The sequence below is a fragment of the Dryobates pubescens genome, chromosome 16 (genome assembly GCF_014839835.1).
Source record: "Dryobates pubescens isolate bDryPub1 chromosome 16, bDryPub1.pri, whole genome shotgun sequence".
Lineage (NCBI taxonomy): Eukaryota > Metazoa > Chordata > Aves > Piciformes > Picidae > Dryobates > Dryobates pubescens.
Window position 1 is genome coordinate 16,012,522 of NC_071627.1, and position 17,150 is coordinate 16,029,671.

At 44.5% G+C, this 17,150-nt stretch overlaps 1 protein-coding gene across 4 annotated transcripts in view; it reads left to right on the forward strand.

The window, feature by feature from the left end:
- The first annotated feature begins 1,835 nt into the window (after positions 1-1,835).
- Positions 1,836-17,150, forward strand: part of CSNK1A1 (casein kinase 1 alpha 1) — a 36,400-nt gene continuing 21,085 nt past the window's right edge. For 3 of the 4 annotated variants that reach the window (XM_009904726.2, XM_054168225.1, XM_054168224.1), the window contains exons 1-2: positions 1,836-2,415; positions 3,281-3,387. In XM_009904726.2, the coding sequence (XP_009903028.2) occupies positions 2,293-2,415; positions 3,281-3,387 (230 nt within the window). In that variant the 5' untranslated portion in view covers positions 1,836-2,292. The remainder of the gene's footprint in view (positions 2,416-3,280; positions 3,388-17,150) is intronic. The other variant, XM_054168226.1, reaches the window with a different exon arrangement.

Sequence of the window (17,150 nt, forward strand, 5' to 3'; positions counted from 1 at the left end):
ACACAAAGGGAACTTGGAGCTGGTCTTTGCAGTTCAGGGCAGTGCTGGCTGCCAATTTTCCCTCTCCGTTCCTCCTGGTCTCTCTCACGATGGAGTCATCATGTAGCTGACTGAGTCCACCACAGGAAGAAACACAGGCAACTCAGAGACTTCCTTTGCTGCCTAACAGCCAGATGGACACAAGCCAGGACTTTTTTGCACTTGTGCAGACTGGGAGTGTTTGTACCACAGTGCCTTTACCAAGGTAGAATGCAACATGGTAAGTCTAATAAAAGCCTCTACCACCATGTGGATGCTGTTAAGAGGACTCTACCTTTATGTGAACAACATCCTACTTGATACAGTGTGTCCCCTAATGTGGACCTCTTGATCTCACTTTTCTCCAAAGTAGTTAGCTAATCAAAAACCATCTGTGCATAGAGCAGTCTTGAAATCAAATTTTGTACTATTCTCATGGCTTTGGGTGCATCAGGCAAACTAGAAGTCAGCTTCTCTGACTGCTCCCCTTAGAAGCAGACACCCTGAATAGGCTTTCCTTCCAAAAACATGAGCTACATTACTGTAGGAGCTTTCTTTCTCCTGCAGACTGAATCATTTCCCAAATGTAGGCTTGCACAGCAGAAGACGCCACTCTGACAGGGAGTGATGATGAGTCACTGGGAATTCACAGTTTCATGTTCCTGCAAAGCAAAAACTCACAGCACCGAGCAAAGGGGCAAAAGAGATCTCAGTTTTGACAGACAGCAAAGAACAACTCCTGGAGCACAGGCTGCTGGGTCAAAGCAGTATTGAGGAAAGGAGCTGAGTGTAAGGGCCATGTGAAAAAGGAAGCCTAAAGATGTGGCCATGATGGATGGTTCTGCTCATGGTATGGTCCTCGTGAGAGGGCCACAACCTTCTCAGCCTCCTCACCTGGACTGAGAAGCTCCCAGCAGAAATGTGTGCCTCTAGTCCAGGATCTGCAGTTCTGTGCACTACAATCTGAGTAGACCATGGCCGAAGGTCGGGAGGATAAATCAGAGGCGGCAGGCTGATCAGTGAAGGGTGACAAAGTAGCTGTCTGTGTGTGCAGGGAAGGCGCCACCAGCCCCACAGCTCTGCCCTACAACCTGCCAGGCTGCAGATACCACGGGGCCATGGCGCTGCGGGGGCACAAGGAGACAGGTTGTTGTGGGCTCATCTATCTGTAAAACCAGACCATTAACGTGCATGCAAAACAGGGTTTGCGACGTGATAAGAACCTTGAAACGGTGTCATCAGCCCAGCCACATCCCCATATAATGGAGGCGTGAAGCATGCGTCACGGTGGTGACTCTGACCCGGCCTTATCTCCTGTCCCCTAGCCCCAAGGGCTGCCGCACCCTCCTGCCCAGGCTGATGAGGAGCTCCCCATGGCGGGAGGCTCACGGCTAGGCAGAGCAGGCACCCGGAAGCCTCAGCACAAGCCTGGCGGCTTCGCAGCCCCGTTGCTCTTCGCCCCGAGGGGGGCAGCCCGGGGCAGTTTGGGCAGAGGCCCGCAAGCGCGGGCTGCCTCTTTAAGGGGCAGGTAAGGGCACGCCTGCCGCACGTCTGCCTCTCGCCGGCCTCTTCCGCCCGGCCTTGGGCTCGAGCGGTGCGCGTGCGCGCCTTGAGCACGCGGTGAGCCCCCGAGCCGGGGGCGGGCAGAGAACGACGCCGCTGATTGGCTTGGGGGGCGTGCTGGGCGCGCGCTTGCGCGAGTGGCGCGGCTCTACCCTCTCCCCGCCCTTCGGCCCCGCCCGCCCTGCCCCGCGCGCAGGCGCGGTGCCGGAAGGGGGCGGTCTTTCTCCGGCGCACGCGCGCCAGCCGCCCCGCCCCGTTCCCAGCGTGCCCCGCGCGGTGAAGAAGCGGCGGCTGCAGACTGGGGGCATTTTGTGTCCGCGATAGCAGTGGTTGAGAGACAAGATGGCGGCGGCGGCGGCCGAGTGAGGGACCGGCGGTGGCCGGGACCCGGCGGAGCCAGCGGCTTCGCGTTTCCCTTTTCCTCCCATTCCTGATCCCTACCCTTACAGCACCTCGAAGGTCGCCTCTTGTCTTTCTGGAGTGCCCCGAGAGCCGCCCGGCCGGGGAGCGGGACAGATCCGCGGAGGGGGGCGCCCGCCGGAGGGGCCCGGCTGGAGCTGAGCAGCGGGGAGCAGTCTTCCTTGTTCTGCCCCCCTCCCCTCCCCTATTTTACCTCCCCTGCCCCGATCCCCTGTTTTAGGGCGGAGGTAGAGTCCAGTTTTTTCCCCCGAGCTTTTCAGCGTCGGGAGGGCCCCTCAGCCGTCTCTCGCCATGGCGAGTAGCAGCGGTTCCAAGGCCGAGTTCATCGTTGGAGGCAAATACAAGCTGGTGCGGAAGATCGGGTCGGGCTCCTTCGGGGACATCTATTTGGCGATCAACATCACGAATGGGGAGGTAAGGGCGGCTCGCACTTCCTCACCTCCGTGGGCCCGCCGGCGCGGTCCCTCTCGCATCTTGGTGGGGGGGCAACCAGAGACCGGCGATAACCTTACCCAGGCCAACTTGAAGCGTGGTTTTGATCCCGGTATCGCTGCTTGCCAGGCCCAGGGCGGCCCTGTCTAGCCAGGGTGGCCTAGCCGCCCTCCGCGGGGTGGGGAAGTGAAGGTGCGGACCCCGGGGTTGAGTGGCTTCCTCCGCCGGAGGGCCTTCGCTGCTGGCAGGGAGGCATTGCCCTTTCCGATAGCAGAGCTCTACGGTCGTGGGCCCCCACCCAGCAGCTGCACAGCTCGCTTGCGAATGATGGGGAGAGGAGGCCACCATTATGGAAAAACATACTTTGTCTTCTCTGAGCGGCCAGAGTCGTCCCTCTCCTGCCAGTCAGCTGTGCCCCCCCTCAGCTGGAGAACACTTTATCTCGTTTTCATCAACAGTAATAGAAACAAAGAAGATCCCCTGTTTCTTCTTCTTTTTTCTTCCCTTTTTTGTTTTTTTTTCTTCCTCCCCCTCATGACTGAGCTGTAAAGAAGAAACACCCACGTATGTTCTTCCTCACTTACACGGATCTAAAGACTTTACATCTTCAGCTCAATTCTGTGACCTGGGATGGATATTTATGTACAGATCATCACGATCGGATTTCATTTGAAGATACCACAAAATGCAGGACATTGAGCACAGAGAGCTTTACAAAAACTATACCCGAGTGCATTCGCAGCAGGGATGTGTGGGGTATTTTGAAGTGCTCTGCCCCTTGAGCCTTGGTGGCAAGGCTGTGCTTGGTGGACACTCTGCTCTGACTCCTTGTTCTCTCTCACTGTAGGAAGTTGCTGTGAAGTTGGAGTCTCAGAAGGCTAGACATCCCCAGCTGCTGTATGAAAGCAAACTATACAAGATTCTGCAGGGAGGAGTTGGCATCCCACATATACGGTAGGAACCACTTGCATATGCCGGTACAGCGACTTTTCTTTAGCCTTAGTATGAGGTAGGACACCACCGTTAAAAAGGGATTTATCTGGGGAGTGATTGTGTCGTTGGGGAGAAAAAATATGTTCCATTCCAAGTGCTACAGCTGGTTCGGTATCCTCTTATCCATACATTCTGTGCTTTGAAAGTGAGATCTTCAGCAGATCCTGAGCTGTGAGAAACCTTTGTCACGATTAGGGTAAAATGTGAGTGTTTTGGTGAGAGCCAATGTTGCTGCTGAGAGTTTGGGGCCGGTACTGGAAATGGCTGCTTTCTTTTGTTGCTTGCTTGCCTTTTTTTTTTCACCCCCCCTTCCCCCCCTCTTTTTTTTGTTTCAACATGTCTTCCTCCTCCGCTCAGAAAATGGCGGATGGACGTGATTAACCCTCCCCCTTCTCGTGTTGGGACAAGGGACGTGCTCGGGCATGTATCTTTTCCTTTCATAGTTATGTGCTGAAAGTCTTGAGACTGCAGAGAACCTCGACCAGGAGTGAAATGGCAGCAGCCCCTCTCTGTTGCCCACAACAGATGCGTCACTAGGATTTTCGTACAGTTAAAGTGCCAACATTAATCCCTCCCAACTGCTCATTATGCAGCTTCCTTGTTTCATGTTCTGTCTGAAACTTTCAGCGGTGTCTAATAATTTCCTGATCTGGAAGAAAAACTGGTGCAGCAGACTCTAGGAGGAGTTATTTCTCTGGGGACTGAGGTGTTGTGCTGGGTTAGTTCCCAGCTACTGAATCTATGCATCAGAATCGATTAAGTAAAACTTAAGTTTTCCTCCACAAAGACTTTGTACAAGAAGTTGTTCTGGTTTTTAAAACTTTGTTAATAAGTAGTTTTAAAGTTAGTATTTCTCATGTTTGCACTATGGCATAAAGTAGTTTTATTCTGTGAGGTGCAGAAATGATTTCACTACAGATGTTAGGTCAAACAGTGGATTACATTTGATCTGGCAACCCTTCCCTGATTCAGTTGTATCTGTACCTTTATCACTAGTGGGCTGTAGGCCTGTTGTGAGGTTATAATGATGGTATATTCTAGATCATGTATTAATTTTAGCAAAACCTAAATAAAACCTGCACTTCTGAGGTTAATAGCTTCCCCCTCACATAAAACTGGCTGGAGCCCTGGATGTGAACTGGAGCTTTATAGCAGAGGACAAAGTGTTGTCTTGGCCATCTGTCCTCATTCACTACAGCCTTTTGCAGGAATAGAATAACAGTACCTGAATTAAACAGAATACAGCTGAAACAGCTGTTTATGTGACAACAGGCTTAAGCTTTAGACTACAGTTTCCTTCATCTCCTCAATTGAGTGCCCTTCTTTCACAGCTGAAGTAACAGAAATTGAATTTTGGGAGATGTAGTTGTTACATGGTAAACCAGGGATAACTGGGAGAAGAGCCAAAGCAAGCAGATACCAGGTGTTTTGTCACAACCTGGAAAAGCAGCCCTTCTCTGACTGGTTCCAAAAAAGCAGATGAATCTTTGGTGCTCTAACAAGGCCTAAGTGCCACATATTTCAAATTGTTTGGGTGCAACAGAAGTGAGCTGCTATTACAAGTTCTTGGATATGGTTAAAATACCCTTTGAGAGCATTTTTTGGAAGCTGAAATACTGGAAGTAATCTCACACGCTGGGAAACTTGAAGCTTGTATCTTCAATTACAGCAGTCATATTTGAGCTTTCTCTGTGTTTATTCCTGTATCTGACTTTGTGTAACTGGTGACTGTGGTTTAGATGTCTCATCACCACAGGGGAGCTACAACCTTTCTTGAACACAGTCACACACTTCCTCCTCCCCCCTAACCCCACCCCAAATAATGCAAGATTACAAGAACCTGAATAAGAAGGGACAGCTGAGGCAATAGTTATATTTGAAACAGCTCAAACTGATTCACAGACAATTGATTCACTGTGCTGAAGGTGTGAGGTCTATCTGATGTCAGCAAGTCTTAAACTTTCTCACTTTCAAGTTCTCCCATTGTTAATCTTTGTAGGATTTTTTTTTTTCCCCCTAGAAACCCGTTTTGAGAGTTTTTGGAAAGGCCTTTTTTTGTTGTTCTTCAGAAACAACTTTGAATTTCAATCAATTTGTGCCAGATGCTGCTTGGCATGGTCTTTGCCTAGGCTTCTATTACTAGTGGTCTTCTTGCCTTATGACATCTGGTGATGCTTGGAGAAATCTAAAAGAGTATTTTTATGTTAATCAGCTCTAAGAGGAAGCTGAGCATGGTACCCAGCACAACTGAGCCATGCTAAAAGGTGTATGTTTAGCAGAAGCACAATCCACGGTACATTGAATCTAAGGGGAAAGGATTTGGCCTGCCAAATGACATACATCACTGAGGTGCTTAACAAGGGTATGACTTTGAATGACTACAAAGAGTAAGACCAAAGTGAAATAACTGCATGAGATTTGAGTCAGTTCATTCACTTTTGGCATTAGCTAGGTTGGGAGGATGTATGACTTTGTGCTCAGGACACTTTGCATGTGTAATTGATAATACACCTTCTGCCATTGTTTTATAATGGTATGCTGTCAAGTTGTCAAGCTGTTCTCTGCCTTGCTATATTTAGAAAGGATGAATCAAGTTGAAGGAAAGTCTTGCAGTGTATTTGTTAAAAATTCTGTAAGGTGACACCTTCAAACAACAACAGCACAAACAGCATTAGATAGAGAATTAATGAATCATTCTAAGCTGTTCTCACTGCCAGGCTGTATAAATTTGGCTCATCATCACTCCAGTGCTACAATTCTGGGAAACAGGCATTCCTCACTTAAGAGTGAGGGACTTGTTCTCTGTTTTTCATCTGCCTAAGTAATGCAGTGGCCAAGATCAGCTTATTCAAAGTTGTGTTACGTGGTTTGCCATACTGAAGTGGTGTGCTGAGGTTCTCTGACTCACAAAACTGGACTAATAAATTAGTTATGCATTACTTACTCACTTTGAGCACCTATTCTTAAAGCTCAATTCTGCCCTTGCAATGTGATTGCAGACTCTACAATAAGGTAGCACATCTGGAGTGTCACTGAAATTATCTGGAGCCAAGCAGAATTTTCTTGATAGCCTGTAAGACTGATTTGATTGCCTTTCTGGCTGAGTGCAAGAAAACTATAAAGAACAGAATCTCAGTTTTGGAGTTAGACCTTTTCTTTTAGTATTCCTTCTGTGGGGTCAGCTGTGAACCTTCACTTGGCATGGAGGGTGAGTGAACAGGGGCCTTGGCAGCCTGCACAGAAAATAAGAAAAAATTTAAACTGGGGTGTCTTTATTCTCTAAATATTCCAAACCAGTTTAGACTTGCAAATCATTGATTTCACTGCTTACTCTTTTCTGGAAGAGCAGCAAAGTTTCTGAACTCTTACTGGCATCTCACAAAACCTTGTATTTCTAAGCTGTGGTTTGTTCTTGATGTACAGATTTCAGTTAATTGGTACCTTAATTTTTCCCCAAAGGCTCTTGAACCAAGCTTAACATTCTAACAATCTGATCTGCCTTTAGGACACAATGCAAAGTCTGCAGTATTCTGCTGGGCTTATTCTCATTGTTCTCAGCCATCAGCTGTCGCTTCCTCCCCCCCTCTCTTTTTCAGTGGCAAAGCATTTTTTATCTGTAATCTTGTTAACTGGACACTGATCCTGTTAGTTTGGACTATCTGCCTTTATTCTGGATTTCTTGGTTCTGGCTTGGAGGAGTGCAGCAGAGTGTGTGGTGATTTTGAGTGTTGTTTTGTTCATGTTGTAACTGCTAAAGCATGCTTGACAAAAGCAATCGTTTGAATTACCTGCAACAACCACTTTTGATTTATGGTATTTATCAGCTTTTGTTAGTGTCCTTTCAGGTGGCCTTTAGGTACTCTTTCAGGCATAATTCTGAAAGAAAAGTGAGCTTCAGATTTTTATTTTTTTTTCTCCTGATACTACTATGGGTTAGCTTGTTTTCCTTATCAGCAGTTTCAAATGGAAAGCAGCTGTACTTAGAACCAGCTGTGGCTCTTGGTGATGTATTAGGTGAAATGTTGCAGTTAGGAGCAGGGAGAACCTAGTGAATGTTGAAACAGATGCTACATGTGTCCTTGTGTGGGCAACACTGAAGAGATACTGTACAGCAAGGTGATACTTAAGTTTAGTCATTTGTAGACTTAAAACCCAAAAGCTTGGCATGGGTTTTTTGGTTTGGTTTTTGCAACGTTCTCTTTCGAAGAAGTAAATCTATAAATCCCAACACTTCTGAACTTTTCAGTGCAGTAAGTTCTTGCAAAATATTTTTGTGTTGAGAAATTCAGTATTGCCACCCACATATCCCTGTGCAAGCTCCTAAATAGTGAAGGATATTGTGAAGCTTCTGGCCAAAAGAGGTCAACCTACTCCTCCAAGGTAAGAGCAATTATGGACAACCAGAGAGGGAGAAGCTTTGGGAACTGTACATCAGCTCCACACAAGTGTGGCTGGGTTGAAGTGGTGTTGAGGGAAAACTCCAATTTTTAAGAAAGCTGCTCCAGAAGGAAGGTTGCAAAGGTTTCCCACTTCTCAGCCTAGTGCTTTACCATGAGGGTGCTGGAACACTGCAACAGGTTGCCCAGGGAAGTAGTGGGGGCCCCATCCCTGGAGATATTCAAGGCAAGGCTTGACAAGGCTCTGAGAAACTTGATCTCCTGTTCCCCCCACTACCACCCCAATCATCTTACCAAAGCAGCTCCTGCTCTCTCTACACCATCCTCCACTCTGCCTAAACAGCTCCTATTCCACCACCACCATTTTTGCACCTATCCCAGAGCCTGGGGCAAGGCCCTCAACCAGCCAAGATACCACACAGAGGAGCTCAGCCCCAGTAAGGAGGCCCAGCTAGCACCCGTGGATGATATTGGAATGACCATCAATGCTCTTCCTACCTAACCAGGGGGCCACCAGGCCCCCCGGCCTTTGTTGTCACCACCACCATCACCCAGTGTGCACCAGGGGCACTCACCAGAGATGAGAGGAGGATCCCTCAGCCCCGACAGGCTCTGTTTGGGGCTTCTGCCTTTCCTGGGGGGGGGTTAAAAAGGGGAGTGGGTGGGGAGGGCAAAGTGGCCACACCTGGGGTGGGAGTAGACTCCAACAGAGTCCAGGTGCCCTGGGGTTTGAGGGGGGAAAAAGGGAGAAAATGAGGCAGGTGGGGTGGGAAAGGGGCAGATATGGTGGGAAAGGGGAGGTGGTGGTGAACAAAGGGGATTTGAAAATAACTTCATTTTCCATAACTCTTCCATAATGCAGTTCCTGGTTTGCTTTGCCTCCATGCAAAATGAACAAACCCATCAGTGCTTCATAAAAAAAAGCACAATGGTGGCTATTACAATAAGCCTTTCCATAAGTATCATTTTGCTGGGTGGGAAAATCTCTGCTTTTCAGATCAAAATAACAAGTTTTATCAACAACAACAAATTCTCCAAGAGTGAATTTTCCCCCTGGATACCAGCAGAAAACACCAGGATGATGAAGGGGCTGTAGCATGTGCCCTGTGAAGAGAGGCTGAGAGCCCTGGGGCTTTTTAGTCTGGAGAAGAGAAGACTGAGTGGGGATTTAATAAATGTTTCTAAGTGTATGAGGGCTGCGGGTCAGGAAGGAGGGGACAGGCTCTGTTCAGTTACACTCTGGGATAGGACAAGGGGTAATGCATATAAACTACAGCACAAGAGGTTCCACCTCAACAGCAGGAGGAACTTCTTCACTGTGAGGGTCACAGAGCACTGGAACAGGCTCCCCAAAGAGGTTGTGGAGTCTCTCTCTCTGGAGACTTTAAAGACCTGTCTGGATGTGTTCCTGTGTAACCTGTGCTAGATTCTATGGTCCTGCTCTGGCAAGGGGGTTGGACTCTTACGATCTTCAGAGGTCCCTTCCAACCCCTAACACCTTATGATCCACTGTCTTTGTTCTTCTGGTTGCTTACTGCCATGTTTTTGGATAATCTGTTAATAACAGACTCTGCCAGTATTCATCTTCACTAAGCAGTACATGTAATGGAAAAACATGGTCAAGTGTGGTAATCTTAGGGCTGTTCTTACAGTGGACTTTTCCCTGAGCACTTCAAATTTAGATCTCTGTAACAGTACTTAAAAATCTGTAACTACACCTCTCAAAAACCTTCATTTTGAACTGTTTCCCCAATAGCTTCCCAGAGCATTAAAGAAAAATGAAATCACACATGCCCCAAAAAGAAAAACCCAACCCAAAACCACCACCAGAAAAATACCCACCAAACCCAGAGGCAAAAAAACCAAACCTCTTGATGCTTCCCCCTCAAAAAACCCCAAATAATCTCAAAACTGGCAGTCAGTCAAATATGGTCTGAAAAGTTTTTTCCTCTCTTCTTTTCATGGGTAAAACTGACACTTTCTTCTAGCCCTGAAAGCATTGGGGAGGAAGGTTCTGTTACTACTTAAGGCTGCAAACTGAAGGGCAGAACCACTCTAGTATCTAGATAAAGAGGAAGGCTCTTGTTCTGGTAGCTCAAAGTAAAATTGAAAGCTAATATTTTAATACATGCAATTTTTCTGCTAAGAGAAGAATGCCTTTAAACAATCTCCTTCATGCTTTATAGCAGTTCAAACTTCTGCCTTAACTGGTCTCTGTGGATTCCTTAGAAACATCCTAGAGAGACCACAGTTTGAAAACAAGTGGTCCATTTTTCATTTTGTTGTGTTTTGGGTTGGGTTTTTTTTTTTCCTCCTTTCTTTTTGTTTCTCCTTGCTTTGGTTCAGCCATTGCAGAGCAGCTGCAAAAGTAGGAAGCTTTAGTTCAATGCTACTCTTGTTTGGAACAGGCGACGACAGAGCTACTACTGAAACACTTTTCCTCAGTGGTGTTTCCTGTGCTTAATGTGGATTAATGGCTTACCCTCTGACTTCTGTGGAAGAAACTTGACTTAGGTTCTCCTCATGCCCTACCAGGTGTAACGTATTCCAACAAACAGCAAGTCAGCTACATGGAAGTACGTATGCGGCGTGACACTAAGCAGCTGAAATGGCCTTACTGTGTAGGAGATGAGTTGCACTGGCATACTTCATGTGTTTGTATTTCTCTCATAACTACAAAAAAATGATACAGAATGTTATTTATAGAGTCTATCTAACTTCATAGTGTAGGGTGCTCGTTGCTGTTTCTTTATTTAGTGCTTTGGTGGCCTAATTCATACTCACCATGGCAACTGTTAGATGACATCTGCTAAATATTCCACTTCAGTATTTCAGTCATGCCATATTGTGTTAACTTCATTTACATTTCTCCTAGCTGGCTAACAGGTAAAACGTGCTTTTCCAGCTTTAGGGGAGATAAACTTGAAATACAAAATGCCAATTTAGACGTTAATCTTATGATGGTAGTTTACCTTTCTTGTGTATTGCTTCAGAATCTATTAGAACACAAATGAGTGTATTTTTGCAGGCAGACTCGACTTCCCAATTTGTCTGAAACATCATTATTTGTCAGGAGATCTCTGTCCTGGGATGTCTGGAATGTGGGACCAGAAGGGACCACTTTGGTCCAAATCCAGCACCTGTTCTGGATTATGTGCTATTCTCTCTGTGAATCAATCAGGTGTAATGTTAAAACTTTCTAGTCTAGCAGGGCTGTGCTCATGATTCTGTTGTTGAACAGAAAGCAAGCTGCTGTGCCCAAAGATAAATGCCTGTAGCCACAGGCAGTCAGCTCCTATTTACTTATTTTTCTTTTTTTTTTTTCTGTTTTGTTAGTAACCTTCTTATTGCAGTCCTCATGTTTCTATAAAGAATAGTTGCATAACTCTGTAGCTGCCTTGCTGAGCTGTTGGAATACATGATTACAGAGGTCACCACCTCCCCATCTTTCTTGAAGTCTCTTTTCTGTCCTTGTTCCAATTTGGATTTCCTTTCCTGAATGTTGGTGACTGGGCTTGCATGTCACTGCCTTTAGCATTGATACCAATTGCTTCACAATTTCTGTGTAGAAAACTTTTACTGCTTAGGATGACTTACTATTTTTCAGTGATGCCTAATGTTAGAGCTATATGATTATAGGGAGGTCTCTGCTTTCTCTTTAGTCACATCATCTGACTAATGCCTAGTTCAGAGACTTGTGTAAATGACTTAGTGCTTGCAGAAATGAAATACAGTTCCAGAGTGTTCATCAGTTCAGTGTCATTTGGTTTTCTGTAGGATGTCTGAATCCTTTTGTGTTCATGAGGCCTTGCAGACTTGCATATTCACCTTCATGTACCTGCTGACTTGTCAAACTTGCTAATAAGATGATTTCAGGGAGTTCTAGCAATAAGTGCTTTCCAGCTTGCTTGTTCACAATACACTTTTGTTAGTATTTTTTAGCCACCTTAATTCTTCCAACAATCTCCTTTTTTGTCATATGAATTCTTCCACTTGATGCTTGAAATCCCAGGTGCTGGGAAACCAGTTGCATAGAGCTACACAGAATAGTCTTAGGGTCACATTGTGAATTATCAAAGTGGAGAAGTTTATGTAATATTGATGAAGTCCAAATCTCTTTGTTGTTTGTTTGTTATTGGTGTTAATGTAGCTATAAAGGTTTCTGGAAGTCTGAAGATGAGCTATTCAAGTCTCATCACAGAAGCATTGCATTTCCTTGCAGTGAGACACCAGGAGACACTTTCTTTTTTTGGGCTCATGAAAGCGTGGTCACCTGCAGTTCTCTTCTTAATTCTGGTTTGCCACAACCTCCACTTGAGCAGTTTGTGTTCAAATGGGCAGAAGCCTTTTGTGTAGGATAGGTTACCTGGCAAAGCAGGTGCTGATGGAGGAGAACTTTTATGAAGCTGGTAAAAAATACTCTTTGTTACAGTTGCTGTGGTAGTAGGAACAGTTTCTTGTGAGACTGAGCTGATGTTCTGGTTTTGTGTATGATAAGCTGTAGACAAAATGACTTGCTATTATTCTAACAGTGACAATGCCTTTACTGTCTTTGTGGTTTCAGAATGCATGGAATTTGGGACTTCTGTATCAGTGATAAACAGTTCTCCAGTTACCCAGTAATTTAGTTTATCTTAATCTGAACTCCAGATTTTTTAATGTGACTTTTCCAAATCCTTTTACTCATGTGTCTAGCTTGCACAGCTTTGATAATCGCTCTGGTTTTGTTACCTTGTTGTTGTAATTACAAGTGCCAGTGTAATGGATAAAATTACTGGTTTTCTACTAAAATTGTCTAAGAGGTACAAGACTCTGAAATGGCCTATGATTTCATGGCTTGTGTCTGAATTTTGTTAGCCTGTTGCCCACCCCTTTGCTAGTTAACCTAACGCAGTTTGACCCTTTTAGCCTGATGGTAGAATAGAATTAACCAGGTTGGAAGAGGCCTTTGAGATCATCAAGTCCAACCTGTCACCCAACACTAATCAACTAAACCATGGCAGCAAGCACCCCATCCAGTCTCTTCCTAAATACCTCCAGTGCTGGTGACTCCATCACTTCCCTGGTCAGCCCATTCCAATGGCCAATCACTCTTTCTGTGAAGAACTTTTTCCTAACATCCAGCCTAAACCTCCCCTGGTGCAGCTTGAGACTGTGTCCTCTTGTTCTGGTGCTGGTTGCCTGGGCGAAGAGACCAGCATCCTCCTGGCTACAGCCTCCCTTCAGGTAGTTGTAGACAGCAATAAGGTATATTAGGCATTAAGGTGTATTTATAGGCAGATACACCAGATCTGAAGAGAATATTATAATAACCAAATGTTTCTTCAGTTAAAAAACCCAGATCAGCCAACAAATAAAACAAACAAAAAAAACCCCCAACAACAAAAAGACCAACCAAGAAACAAAACCAGCCCAAAAACCCACCAAAAAAAAGAGGCAACAAATCAAGCTATCAACAGACATTTTCTCAAACATTTATTTTGTCACAGACACTGATTATGAAATAGATGGTGGCTGAAAGTGGCATCATACCATTTTTGAAAGATGTAGTTCTGAACTCAGGGGCTTGTGCATCAGTTCTTCACTGGTTTCTCTCAAAGGCTAGTCAAGGGAATTTGAAAGAACACCCCACATGAGTTCAAGCAAACATGCGCCTATCATGTGATCGGGCATGGAACCGCTGTGTTACGTGATTTCATTGTTCACCATAGAGCTACAAATACTGACACCCAAGACACTGGAAAAATGAGCTGTGTGCCTATACTGGGACAATGTAGCAAGCTGCTGAACATGATTTGGAAAGTTGATTGGCAAGTCTTGATCTTTCACATTAGATGAGTCATTGAAGTCACTGTTTAACTGTGCTTTGATGGAGAACTTTATAAAGGATACTTCCTGTATTCTGACCGATCTGCAGTAATGTGATCTGTAGCTTTAAACACATGAGATGAGGTAGAGTGACAAAGCATTTTTGTACGTGTGTGAGCTTGGGCAGGCCTTCCAGCTCACATGGGGACTAGGGTTCTCAACAGCTCTGTCAGGTGTTAGCATTGTGCTGCCAGTTCAAGGATAAATCATAGCTCTTCATAAGAATAGTGTCCTTCTAATAATTTCTGTTGTCTTCAATAAATTCATCCTGTTCATGCTGTTCTTTGGGAAAGCTGATAATCATACTTTGTGTGGGGCTTTTTTGGCATAAGTGTAAATGGACCTATGCTACAGACTACATTCTCTATTTGGGATATGTGTGTCAATGGGACAGAAACCATTCAGGGAAGGCATTAGTTTTCCTAGTCTAGTAATTTAGCTTTATGTCTGGAAATAACAGACAGTATGTAACTATGCAGGGTCATTACCCATCTGAAGTGAACCATCAAGTAGTTAAATCTTTGCTCCACTTTCCACTCCTCTCCAAAACTCTTCCTATTTAAAATGTCTTGCTGCTGTTGTCTCCTTGACTTTAGTATGGGAGAGAGGACTCACAAGTGTACTTTAGCCAGGAAAAGTCCATGGAGCTGACAGACATATAGGTTACTTGTATTTTGAGGTCCTAGTGCCAGATATAATAGTTGCCCAGGGCTTTGTATGGATCATTGCTCCATAATAGTAGTTCAAGTTCTGTTGCTGATGCAACATTAGAACTTTGGATGATCTCTTTGAGACATTGGTACTCTTCTTGAATTTCCCCTCCTCCCCCAGAATTGTGCTTGGTTTCTTGCCATATTGTTTTGTACTTTAGCCCAGTACTGTTAGAACTTACATGCCAAAGTGCTCAAAAATTGTGTTCATCCAGAAGGTGTATATATATGCCATCTTATGTTGGTGATGTGAAGATGGGAGTAAAGAGGACTTGCCCATGCTCTTATTTACCATAATATCCAAGGTTTTCTAAGAAGAGCCAAGCCTTCTAACGTTTTTACTCAGAGCTGCCAATAGTAGCAGCTACTAGACTTTGAATGGACATGATGTAGCCTTACTTCTTAATCTCATTTTCCCTGGAAATCTTCCAGGGGAAATGAAAACTTACTTGGAGTGTTAGCAAAGTAAATAAAGCACAAAGTACTCCAGTACCTTAGCAGAAGTTTCAGTTGCCAGTACTGAAATTAAATGATGCAGCAGTCATCTGGGAGGAGTTACAGGCAGGTAGATAAAGAAGAGAATGAAATGTTAAGAGGTCTCTTCTTATTTCTTTGTCTTGCAGAGTTGATTCTGCTTTCCACCAGTACAAAATGATCAGGAGATTAAAATCTCCTTGTATGTATGTAGAAATAGGCCAAATGGAGGTTGTGCAATCAACCTGAAGTACTGCACTTACTAAGGAGAGAGAGAGAGAGGAGCCAAATGTGTTTTTAAATGTAGCTCCCAGGGTAGGCTTCTTTTCATCAGCTTCACTTTTTCTGCAGTGCTGTAACTAAATTTCCTTAGCTCTGCTGAAGACTGATCTTTGATCCCTTCCCTTACAACGCGTTCTCTTGGGCACTGAACCGTTACTGTACCGAACAATCACACTCAACATCTCAATTGGACTTCTGTTTCTTGAAGAAAATCATATTTTGTCTAGGCCTTGATTTACTCCTTAGAGTGCTTCGATTCAGCTCATTCTTTAGACTTTCGCCCAGCAAACCTAAATTTCATGTGACAGAATAACTAGGCAGGTAATTTGGTTCAGTTTTCATTACACTGGATGACCATAATGTTTCATTTTCGACTGTGACCTCTGGAGTTGTTTATAGAACCTTGTCAAACCTAGTCAGTGGTTTGCATGGGTGACTTTGATAGGAACCAAGAAGTAGCTTTACAGGCATAGTCAGTAATTCTTGAACTGAGGCTGGTTTGTTGTTGATTAAGAACTTTGCTCAACGTCTCGTTTTGACTCCTCATCTCTGCATTGCATTTTTTAAACACTCTTCTTGCTTGCTCTTGAGCTTGGAACTAGCTTCTGATCACTCCTTAAAAGGGCCTAGCTAGGCAGGTCTTTTCAAAATGCCTACGTTTCATGGCTTGGTGCCAGGTTGCTGTGTGAGTATTAACCTTTACATAAAGGACAGACTTTATCAAATAATACAATCAGCATGCTTTCCTGGTTGAGTCACTTGTACGTTGGGGTGGTTTTTATTGTACATTATATATGTACAGTACAGTATCTATTGAATGAATTTTTAGAAGGGAAAGCTGGTAAATAGTACTTACAGTACTGGTATGATCATAAACATTGAAATGTCAATAGTTTTCTTCCATTTGAAAGACTGCTTTCAACATACGTGTTCTCTGCATCCCCTCTTATGTAGGGCATGAATAAAGGTCCTAGGCTGACCTGTAAAAACAATGGGTATGATCCACAGCTTGTGTAACTTCAGTGAAGTTTATAACAGTGCATTACAAAGTGCATGATTGTAATGCAGGCAGTAGGACAGCACAGGCCAGTCATTCCTGAAACAAATCCAAATATAGAATCTTTTCTCTGCAATTTAGTAAACATTTTACTTTACTACTCTGGCTGAGCTTGGAATCCTGTGAGTACCAAGGCATTTATCGGTTTTATCAGGGGTAATGATTTTCCAGACAACTAGGCATTAGCCTCCTGGATTCATTGCCTAAAGTGGAAATAAAATGTCTATACAGATCTTCAAGTCCCCACTACTACTGTTTGAGCTGAATCTTGATTATTCCTTTATTTTTAATCTGCTTCCTCTTACGAGGTATGTTCTTGTTGTATCTTGTCTGTAGCACTGTTCTTGGAAACTTCAAGATTGCTCTGAGAGGGAGCTGGTCACTGCCTTATCCACTGACTGCAGGTACTAGGCCCTTGTCATAAGGACTGGGTGCCTAGCAGAAGCAAAATACAACCTTCTGATCCATAAGGTGTTTAATCTTCAGTGATATACTGGTACTCGGCACAGGTCCATGAGGTTTTTCCACACACACCTCTTACTTAACTGTAGGTATCTGGAATGCGCGAAAGGACAGTAGAGAATATTCAGGTTCTGTCTTTCAGTGCCCCTTTAAAGTATGTAAATTCACAGCCAAGATTTGCAGAAGTGAAGAAGTGACTCCATCTTGGTGAAATAACTGTGAAATACTAGACAAGGATTAAAAGGAAAATGTACATGGGAGGGCTTTCTGCTTGTTCCTCCCAGCACTGACATTTATTTTTTTGCCCTAGATTGGTATATCTGACACTTGGGGGTGGGTATCGCTCTTTGGCTGCAGGCAATATTTTGCTGCATTTGTATTTTTGCTTTGAGACTTAGGGGTTTTCCCTTTTATGATGTTAAAACCTGATAAAAGAGCCTTAATCTTCTACTTAGTAGGACACAGAACTTGACT